Genomic DNA, 11,874 nt, shown 5'->3' with positions numbered 1-11,874 from the left:
AGTGTGTGTCTGCAATGGGTTAGTCCCCTGCCTTGTGCCCCGAGTTCCCTGGGATCCCCCGCGACCCTGTGTAGGATAAGCGGTATGGAGGATGGATTGATGATGATTATTATTATTATTATTATTATTATTTATAAATAGCTAGACCAGTAACCCCGCCTTGTGCCCGATGTTCCCTGGGATAGGCTCCAGGTTCCCCGTGACCCTGAAAAGGATAAGCGGTATAGAAGATGGATGGATAGACCAGTAAATCCTAACTGTCATCTAGAAGTAACCTCACAGAACGGAAAAATTTTGGTTGGAAACTATGGGTCCATAAAAAATTATACATGGATTCTTCAGATAGAATATTTCAACCCTTTGGTTTGATGATCAGTTATAACATTATTTATTTTAATTTGGTGTAATTTTCCTCTTTTCTTTCCATTTCTTTCTTGCAGGTACAACATTTTCTTATTTTGTACATTTAGTGTTTCTAGGTGCTATCGTAGCAGACACACTCCTGAGTGAAATGAGGAAGATAGGGTAATAATATAATGGGTTATTGCAGGTAAGCATGCAGGGAGGACAAGTGGCCTACCATGGTTTATAGTTACATGCAATTTCTCATTCTGCTGCTTTTCACACAACTACTGTTTAATCAACTTTAATACTATTCTGTTTGGCTGTTTGGATTGTCTAGTTAGCCTATTTATACTGTACTATGTATGTATTGTTTTGCACATAGTTTTTATATATATATATATATATATATATATATATATATATATATATATATATATATATATATATATATATATATATAGTTGTAGTATATAATTATAGTAGTTTTATTTGTAGTTCTGTGTATAAAGGACGTTTTTCCCCCACTACATGCATGTACAGTATATAGATATGACAACCCACTTGTTTGTGGTGTATTAATAGGCCATGCACCACAATATTAGTACTTTATCATTAACATATTGTTAACATAACATTAACATGTCCACCATTAAACAGAAAATGGGGCTAATATAATTGAACTTTCTAATTAAAGTTGCAGTCAGCAAAATTAAGTCACTTCTCTGTCAATGCGCCATACATTGAAACTAAAATTTTGTTATCTGTGGTGCCTGAGGAAGAGAAAACACCAGATGTTGTGTACTACCAACATTCAACCAATCGGAACTAGCCTTTTTGGAGGTGTGTTTTTAGAGGGAAAGAGGTTTGATTTGTTTGGATTTTCAAAACACCTAGCTTCATCTTTGACAAAATTTGAACTGTACTTTGATCAAGGCCTTCACTGGATTCGTATACAGCATAGAATCACTTCATTTGACTAAATAGTTGTGTCTAATCATATATAGAAAATCCCCACCCAACTGGAAACTGTAATAAAATATAATAGTCGATAATTGTCAGATGCTGCATGCAGATTAAGTATTGCAAGTAATAAGTCATGATCTGAGGAAAAAAATAGGTCAATAATCATGCAGACTAGGTTTGATTTTATATTGTGCTAAGGTCCAAGTCTGAAAAAAATCAATGAGCAGTATTGGTTGCGGTGCGGTGTTAGAATGTTACAGTGAGATGCTTAGCAACGCACACCCAAACAGAAATCGAACAGAGTTTACGTCATATCATGTGCTTTGTACAGTCACAGAAACCCTGTGGTGTTTGCACTGTGTTTATCCAATCATGGTTGTTGACACAGCAAATATGCAAATAAGAACATTAAAACAGAGTTTAGGAATGTACAGTGTGAAACGTCATATTATGAATACCCAGGATTAATAGTTAACCCTGTGTAAAGTATGAGCAGTGTGAAATGTGAAGCAATCCAGGATAACCCAGGATTCTGTTTACCCAGGGTTCAGAATGACCCAGGGTTAACTATTTCAAGTGTGAAAAGCCCTAATGAATGATTAGTCACTTAACCACAATTAGTAATATTTTTAGAGATGCTAAAATAAGGGGATTCACATAGGGGTTCGGAATGTGTTTATTAAAGGGACATTTTTTTAAAAATATCACATTTTTGGCACTCTGAAAATGTTTTTAAAATAATCACGCACAGACACGCACACACCCATTCAAACGTCCAAACATGTCTCACATACACAACAACACTCATTCCAAACAGCACTGACTATTCGCACTGCTGAATGTATTATCTTCTTTACCCCACCCGCACCCACAACTCTACTTTACTATCCAGACACACATCCAATCCCATTCCTTTCATCCCTGAATGTGCTATCATAACTCATCATGAGCAGCTGCTTCATCTGCCTTCAGTTTAAACTCCTCCTCAGTGATCCGTCCATCCTTATTGCGGTCCTGGTTGTTAAACATGTTCTCAATGATACGCTGAGGATCATAGCCAGGAGCCAGACGACCTTTGCCTTCTGCCACTTGAAGCATGATGTAGTCTGAGAACTAGGGAGATAGAGATTATTCAGACTTCAGACACAGTTACAGGCATGTGCAAATAAATAAATAAATAAATTTATTTTTTTAAAAATTTTTTACACACTAACAAAAATGTATACACACAGTCTATACCTCAGTGGGGTCCACTTGTAGGTCCTTGTTTTTGTCCATTTCACTGAAGAGATTGGGTGACACTTCATTATTCCATATAAACATGTAGCCCTCGGGAAGACCCTCCTCAACACTCATCAACTCGATATTGAACACCAGCACTGCACTGCCAGGGACTTCTCCATCTACACACATTGATGTATTGTTTCAACATTACTGTACATTCCTTATGTGTAGTTGTGTTTTTATTGTACGGTATGCTTAATTATTTCAGCCGTATTCTTTTTTCATGAGTTGAGAGATGTGATATATGAAGAGGACTGTACTAAAGAGGAAAACCATCAGTACGGGCCAGGGTGAGAGGGGTGCGTTGGGTGCTCCTTTTTAAAGAATTGAACACTTGTGTCAGAAGTGAATGTAATTCCACACTGCATTGCATTTTAGCTTTATCAGCAGTGTGTTGCAGCAGCGCCATATTGAAAGCAATCACTGTCCACTCATAGCTCGAAGCCACAGTTGGAGACATGGTTCTAATTAGAGAAAAGGAAGTGTTACTTTATTCATACTGCACCAATCCATTAATCAAGACTTTCAGAATTGTTACTAAAACATGATAAAATTGTTAGCATCGCTATAAATACTTAAAGCTCACAGAAATTTGCTTTTGTGATTGCTTTTCTACCCGCATGGAATCTTTTCCACAGGGATCCTATGTCTGTTCAACATTCAGGAATGCCTGGTTTGATCGCTCTCTGCTGGTTCTATCAAGTATTGCAGTCAGAATCATGACCACAGGACTGATGTGTACAATTGTGTTCATAAATATATTGTGTACTTGACAAGGAAATGTCCGTACTGTAATACACTTATTCTTTCATGTGTACACTTTTAATGGTGTGTGTGTTTTGTGACTCCACTGCTTTGCTTTTTATAAATTCACCATAGTCTTGATTAAATGAAAAGTGATAAGTAGCCTACCCACATAAAGTTAACTGACATCCAGTAATAAGTCCTTATCAAAAATGACTGGTGAATCCCTTTCCAATAAAGTTGCTTGTGTTTTGGGCTTCTAAATTCAGGGTAATTGGGATATTGGTGTTAATAATGGATAGAGTACAGCACAAATGACAGGCTAAGACTGCACTGATGTACCTAATGATAATGGTAATGGTGAAGATGACTGGCTTGTTTTGAGTTGTTTGTAAATTTCCAAGGGACATCCTCTTGGAAATGGGATCTGAATTTGAGCCAGATGATCATGGAGATAGTTTATGGATACTGAAAACTTTGTGGTAGTTGCAATAGATAGTTATGTGTGAAAACTTGAGCTGTCTATTATTTATTGATTGATTTATTTTTTTTAATAAATCTGGGACATTTTGAGTTTGTCCAAAGATTTAGGATGGAACCTATGAAAAGTTTTATGCATGAGTCCCCAAACTCTCCTGAATTTCCTTTCCCCACAGAGAAAATATGAGGCACATGTTCTTTAAACCTGTTAACAATAAAGCGCTCTTGTGTGAAACACCAATACTTGTCTGGGTCACATGGTGGATCAGCCTTTGTTGTGCATGTGCGTGTGTGCATGCACGCGTGATAAAGAAACAGATTACATTACATTTATTCAGTCAGCAAACGTGTTTATCCAAAGAAAACCAGAATACCAAACTAAAGCTGAGCTCAATGGTTCTGTAGTGTCACTGTGGTCACTGTTGGATTTTACTAAATGAAAAAGAGAGACTTACCCACTCCCCTTTCTCCATAGCCCAGGTGAGGAGGTACAATGGCTTCACGTTTCTCCCCTACACACATTCCCAACAGCGCCTGCTCCATACCTATAATCACATGTCCTGCTCCCAGAACCACATCATATGTCTTCTCATACCTGTAACTACACACACATATACAAACTTAATTTGATTGTGTGTTTCATCTATGAAGCGATGCATGAAAAATGGCATATCTAATCAGCCAACTGTATTATTTCATATTGATGGGAAAGAGGTGGAACTTTAAACCTCAAAACAACAGCATAGCACATTTATGTACTGTATATTAATACTGTGTGTTACTTACGAAGCATCAATGTTAGTGCCATCCATAAGTGAAGCGTTGTAGTGGTATTTCACAAAGTCACCACGTTTTGTGGTGTAATTGCAGTTCTCTGGCTTCTCACTAGTGATCTGCACTGTGTCAGCTGGGTTGTGGAAGTCAATGATGTGGACGTCAAACACCAGCACAGCAGAGCCAGGGATCTTAGTGCCTGATACAGAGCCAGAGGGAATGAAAGTTATACAGACTTGAACCCATTAAACTGGACTGCAAACTGAAAAAAGGTGAAGTGCAAAACCAGCCTACAATGAATACAGAAAAAGGAGTCGAGCCTGACACAAAATATCCTAATGTAGATGGTATGAGAAAATCTTGAAAATGATCATGCCTGCAAAGAGAGTATGGCCTGTAGAGGGTGTAGCGATAAAGCAGTGTGAGCTTGTATGCAGCTGCATCTACTACGGAGTACTCACTGAAGTATCCTCCTGATTCACAATAAGGTAACTAAACATACCTGTTCCTTCTTCTCCATATGCCAGATGTGGTGGGATAGTAATCCTTCTGTGCTCTCCGACACACACACCCAGAAGGCCCTGGTCCATTCCAGCAATCACATAGCCTTTCCCAATGTATGTATCATATGTGCGATTCCTTGAGTAGCTGCAACATGTACACACAAGAGTGTCCAAACTTTTGATGCATACTATTGGTATTTGTAGCTTTATTTTTGTTTATGTTAAAATTCTTTACATTTTTTTATTCTTTGTTTTATTTCATTTAGTCTTTTTTTTTATATATATATATATATATATATATTTCATTTTATTCTATAATTGTGTACTGTTTAGGTCTTTTCACTATTTGTACTTATAGATTATGTTTTTGTAATTATACTTCGCTTCATTTTTTATTTAATCCTGTACAGTGCACTATAAAAAGTTTATTATTATTATTATTATTATTATTATTATTATTATTATTATTATTATTTATATTGCAAATCATACACATACAGTGTGTATGAACATGCTCTGCATACGAGACATGTATTTTGAATTGCCTATTGAAAAGAATATATATGCCATAAGCTTCTGTAGTTTTTCAATTACCTGGAGTCAAAGGGGGTTCCATCCAGCAGTGTCCCGTTATAGTGGTAGCGCATGAAATCTCCCTCCTTGCTCTTGCGTAGGCAGGACTCTGGCAGACTTTGAACCTCCACTGTAATCTCATCTTTGGGGTTATGAAGGTCCAACAGAACCACATCAAATACTAGAGAAGCCTGACCAGGAATATCACTTCCTGCAGAGTTTTTGAGAGTGAGAGAGATCAGACATTTTCTCATTCGGGAACCAATTTCACCGGAAAAATTACGTTTCTCCTCCATTTAGCTGTTAGCTCCGACCAAGCTACTATGACAGATCTGAGACACTTGAGACATGTGAAGCCATGTGAAGTTTCATTTCAAACTGCAATCATAGGACAGCTGTGAATGTGCTTGGATTGAAGAGATAATGCACACCTGTACAAACTGTTGCATATCATATTAGCTATTACACAAAGTCATAGATTCTCAACCTTGTGGCTGTGACCCCTTCTGCTAGCTGTTATTTGTGAGAACCAGGGTTCCGTGCTGTTCTGTGCATTAAATTAAAGTAGCAATCTATGTTGGATGTAACAGTTGAGATGAGACACATCTTTCGACTTCTGCAATACACAAGACCAGTCCAATCATTAGATGTGATGAATACAGAGTGCCTGCAGTCGTGGGCTCTTAGACACATAAAAGAATCATTAAATGTATATATATGTGTGTATATATATATATATATATATATATATATATATATATAAATATATAAATATATATATATATATATATATATATATATATATATATATATATATATATATATATATATACACACATATATATATATATATATAAATATATATATATATATATATATATATATATATATATATATATATATATATATATAAACAACATTTAACCTACATGTATATTTTTATGTGCTATGTTTTTGCATCTATTTGCTAAAATCATATAATTTTTTTTGAGAAAGTTGCATAGAATTCTGTGGAATGTGCGCTTATTTGCAGTAATGCACAGTAAATTAGTAGAGTAGTAAAGTAGACAGCCTAGAGTTTCTATTAATTCCCACTGGGACTGATTACAAATTATACTTTGTAAGTCGTATCTTTGTTCAACTTACAGCAGAACTCAGAAACCAACATGACTGTCAGAAAAACATGTCTACCATTGATGTCTACATCACAAACATTTACTATAATTGAATTTGCACTGATCGATACCACATCATTGACATCTGTCATACTGTCAAATATTGAGATATGTTCAGATCTTTAATTCCAGCACTTCACTGAACGATATTTACCGTCTCCATGTTCCCCATAGCCAAGGGATGGCGGCATAGTGACGATGCGTTTCTCTCCCACGCACATTCCCAGAAGACCTTGGTCCATACCAGCGATCAGCCAGCCAATCCCCACATATGTATCATAGGTCCTCATGCGTGTGTGACTATAATGAGAATAAAGAGCACACTAAGCACACTTACAGTGGTTACACAGCAAATCTGCACAGCAGGTGTGTGGACTACTGTTTACACTGTTTTGCTCACCTGGAGTCGAAGAGTGTGCCATCGAGCAGAGTACCATTGTAGTGGTAGCGTACATAGTCAGAGACCTGCACGGTTCGGACACACTTCTCTGGAAGGTAGTAAGTCTGAATCTGCACCTTGTCTTCTGTGTTCCAGATATCAAGCAAAAGCACATCAAAGTGCAGGATGGAATCAGGGGGGATGATGTCACCTGGGTTGGAAGTTCACAAACAGTGATGCTCATTCTTGTTAGGCAAATAAGCAAAAACCTTTCAGAATGTACATTATCACAGACACCTTCATTGTTGAGGTCTTACACACAGGCTTTACTCCATCTACCCTCATTTCAGTTAACATCAGGAAACAGTAACGTGACAGTAAATGTAGTTTTAACAATTCTGTGACTGTACAAATACAACCTATGAAGTGTGTATGCCCTTTCTCACATACGCATCATGATTTCAAAATAGTAAACTTTGTGTGGAAATGTGCATGTTGCCATGCATCCTTTCAACCATGTTTACTGGTGTGTGTGCTTTGGCACTTTAACTGGTAAAGTAATACATTAACCCTAGTATGGTGTTTGGGGTCTATATGACCCCATTTAAACTTTCCTTGCTTAATAAACATGATTCCCTTCATCTCAGATAATGTAGAAAAAATGACTAAATCTTCTATACCGCTTATCCTTTTCTTCAGGGTCACAGGGAAACCTGGAGCCTATCCCAGGGAGCATCGGGAACAAGGCAGGGTACACCTGGACAGGGTGCCAGTCCATCGCAGGGCACAATCACATACACACTCACACCCATTCATACAGACACTATGGACACTTTAGACATGCCAATCAGCCTACCATGCATGTCTTTGGACTGGGGAGGAAACCGGAGTACCCAGAGGAAACCCCCGCAGCATCGGGAGAACATGCAAACTCCACGCACACACGTGGCCACGGTGGGAATCGAACCCCTGACCCTGGAGGCATGAGACAAACGTGCAAACGTGCTAATATATACACACACACGCACGCACAATGTTCACGCTTCACTCCTGTTCATTTCTCCATTTGCTGTTGGTTTTATTTACATATTATTTAATTAATTTCTTCTAAATTCTAAAGTTATTATTTATTTTTTTTACCTTTGGTTGATTAAAAGAAATAACATGCAACTACAATCTGACTCTAAGTCTTGTCTTTTATGTGTGTCTAATGTGGCATATTTTTGTGGCATTTTGTAAAAACAGACACTTCAAAACACATCAAAAACTGCAAAAAATTCTAATATTTGAAAAAATATAAATAAAAATATTTCTTTTTAATTTATTTTATAATGTTTATATATATATATATATATATATATATATATATATATATATATATATATATATATATATATATATATATATATATATATATTCAGAAATTGTATCACAAAAGTTGGTCACGTCCAGAAAAATGAATGGCTCTCTATGGCCCTCTGCTGGATGTATATGGTCAAAACACATTCTTTCTGAAACTGTAATTCCTACAGGTTTTTCTCTAACCAGCAGATGGCAGATTTCTGCTCCTAACACCTAGATCAATATCCAGAAACAGCTTATATTTAATTTAGATAATCATTAAAGTGTTTTTTTTTCATAAAAATATTATATTGTATATGCAAGCTAAAGGTGTAGTTGAGGAATTTTGTGGTAAATAGGTAAAAAGGTACTTCATAGTAGTGATGTGTTGTTCATGAACGATTAGTTAATTTTGAACAAATCTTTAATATGACTCACGAACAACGAGCTGTCTCAGAGAGTGATTCGTTCATTATTGACCACGCAACATCACCATAGGTTCTGCACTTGAAATAGAAATGATTAGTTCACCTCTCGAGTCTTCAGGTTTGAGTCATTTGTTCATCACATCACAGCCCCACTGCATTCAGCCTATGGGGCAGTCACGGGATGAACAAACGACTCGAACCCAAAGACTCGAGACGTGAACTAATCATTTCTGTTTCCGGGGAACAGACGTGACAAATGTGATGTGACAAAAGAAAGAATAACTCGGATCGGGAGGTGAAGTGAACTAACAGACTGCATAACCTGAAGACCCAGCTAAGCTCAAGAAGACCCAGCTAATGATTAAGAAATTAATCATTTCTGTTTCTCATAATTTGCCCTTGGCTGCATTAGCCTATAGTTTATTTTTTATTCCAAATGTGATCAACGTTTGCATAAGTACTAGACGTGTTGGCGTATAGAATATACGGGTTAATAAAACATAACAACTGATATTGGGAATGTTTGCAATGTTAGAGGGCCATCATCTTGAAAATGTGTTCTGAACTGAAACTAGCATGGTTAGATCATCTCGATTGCGTCCTGCAACATAAGTCGTTTTGAATAAAAGCCTCAGCTCTGCTCTACTGTCTGCCCTAGCATCTCTCAATCATTTCTGAGCCATATCATGCCATCTTTCTCTCATAATTAAGATGGCACCCAAACACATCAATAGTTTATTGAGACATGGCAGGTTTTTTTCTTCACAACTTGTACTAACATGTGAACATATCTTTACAAATACCTCTACAAAGCCATTGCCTTCAGCATTCCACACCGCCGTCTGTTCGCTCTTCCCCACCCCCAACATCTGTCCTCATCCCAGGTTTACCTAAACATCTTCGCTCTTTGAACATCCCCTTCCCGCACACCCACTCACACTCTCACGCACACACTCACACAGTACAGGCTCAATGAGCAATGGCTATGGTATTGTATGTTTGAACCAGATAAGTGGTAATGGGAGCCATAACATGCCTCAAGACAGATTAATACCACACATGTCTAAGAGCCACTCACACACATACTAAAAGATGACACAAAGGTATGAGACCAGTGATATGTGAAGGTATATGAAATTACCATATCCGTCTTTCCCATAGGCAAGCTGTGGAGGGACTTTGACAAGGCGTCTCTCGTTCACGCACATTCCCAGTAATGCTTTATCCATCCCAGCAATCAGTTGTTTTCGGCCAACATACACATTGTAAGTGGTGCCACGATCATAACTGCAAATACACACACATGCACACAAACAAGTAGATTAGTCAAGTGGGTTATTGTCATCAGTCAGTGTTGCATATTTGCATATTGCAATAGGAGTTGCATATTGGAATGAAATGTCATTTTTAGGACCATTTGTGTGAGACAGTAAAATAGCAGCACGGCATACAGGACTATTTGCATTTGCATAAAAAAAAAGCACTCAGTTTCTGAGGTCAGGAAGGAGACTGCAGTTTGACCGCCTGCATCCACCAGATCTCTATCTCCGCACTCTCCTCATCACTTGTGTCATCAGCTCTTCTTCTGCATGCAGTTGTAGCATAGTGGTTAATACAGGCCTATTGGACTACTGATTGGAAGGTCATGAGCTCAAATCCCAGCACCACAAAACTACCACTGTTGGGCCCTTGAACAAGGCCCTTAATCCTCAACTGCTCAATGAAAGTGCAAAAAAATGAAAGTCACTCTGGATAAGGACTTAAACAGATAAGATCCTGTAAACAGGATCTTTTCATAGTTCCTCAGCCTGTAGGAACTCATCTGTCCATGCTCATCTGCCTGCGTGGCTGAACTCCACTAACCATAAACTCTGTTAGTTGCGCTGCCTGGATGGAGCAAACCTTATCCTTAAACACCAATCAAGTAATAAAGTGCTTCAGTGCGTTTACTGACCTGGAATCAAACTTCTTGCCGTCGGGAAACATGCCGTGGTAATGATACCGGACGAAGTCGTCTGACTTCACGGCTCGGTCGCAGCGCTCGGGGATAAAAGTCTTCTCTATAATGATGTCGTCTAACGGAACCGGTGGGGCGTTACAGGCCACAAAAGTAACCAGAAACGCAAGGAAAATCATCCTCATCGTGAGGCGGATCATCTTCCGCTTGGTTTCTGCTCGGTTTGCAAGATGTTTTCGCGAACAGGCCCGGTGTCCCCAGACTGTGTGCGTGTGTGATTCAGGAAAGGGGGATGTGGAGCGGAGCAGGCACTCGGCGCAGATTTGTAGACGTGGTAAGGCAGGCCAGCCTTCGACCAGCGAGAGTATAGTGACGGGATTTACGAGTCACTTTACCGAATCGATTCTTTCCAAGTGAATCGAACTAGGCGAGTTTTGATTCATTTGATTCTCAGGTCGGAATACAGAAATAAAGGCAGCGTTTCACTACAGGTTTTAAAAGAATTTAATATATATATATATATTGGTTTGACATAGGCTACCACTTGACCCTTTGTGTCTTCTATTGTGGATTTAGTGTGCTTCATTGTGTTTTCTGCCTGTGATATTCCTGATTTTATATTTCTTACTACTTTATTATTATTAATAATATTATTTACACGAGTTAAGCTCCAAGGCTGGAGGTTCGAATTCCGCCAGTTCCCTGTGTGCATGGAGTTTGCATGTTCTCCCCATGCTTCCTCTGGGTACTCCGGTTTTCTCCCCCAGTCCAAAGACATGCGCTGTAGGCTGATTATCATTTACAAATTGTCTGTAGTGTGTGAAGGAGTGTGTGAATATGTGCACAATTGTGCCCTGAGATGGATTGGCACCCAGTCCAGGGAATCCCCCACCTTGTGCCGGAGTTCCCTGAGATAGGCTCCAGACTA

The 11,874-nt window shown here is 38.3% G+C and overlaps 1 protein-coding gene across 2 annotated transcripts; it reads right to left on the bottom strand.

Moving 5' to 3' along the window:
* Nucleotides 1-1,966: 1,966 nt before the first annotated feature.
* fkbp9 (FKBP prolyl isomerase 9) lies at nt 1,967-11,307 on the bottom strand. 2 transcript variants are annotated; one of them, XM_017454693.1, is made up of 10 exons: nt 10,944-11,307; nt 10,131-10,276; nt 7,242-7,431; nt 6,996-7,141; nt 5,688-5,877; nt 5,093-5,238; nt 4,603-4,789; nt 4,272-4,417; nt 2,548-2,711; nt 1,967-2,421 (listed from the first exon to the last, which is right to left on the bottom strand). In XM_017454693.1, the coding sequence occupies exons 1-10, from the start codon at nt 11,144-11,146 to the stop codon at nt 2,242-2,244; spliced, it is 1,698 nt and encodes a 565-aa protein (XP_017310182.1). In that variant the 5' UTR covers nt 11,147-11,307; the 3' UTR covers nt 1,967-2,241. The 2 variants fall into 2 exon arrangements, with proteins under 2 accessions (XP_017310182.1, XP_017310183.1); XM_017454694.2 differs by having other exon boundaries at nt 4,272-4,411.
* Nucleotides 11,308-11,874: the final 567 nt, after the last annotated feature.

Source organism: Ictalurus punctatus, chromosome 24, assembly GCF_001660625.3.
Source record: "Ictalurus punctatus breed USDA103 chromosome 24, Coco_2.0, whole genome shotgun sequence".
NCBI classification, from domain to species: domain Eukaryota; kingdom Metazoa; phylum Chordata; class Actinopteri; order Siluriformes; family Ictaluridae; genus Ictalurus; species Ictalurus punctatus.
This window is presented reverse-complemented; position numbering and strand designations above follow the sequence as displayed.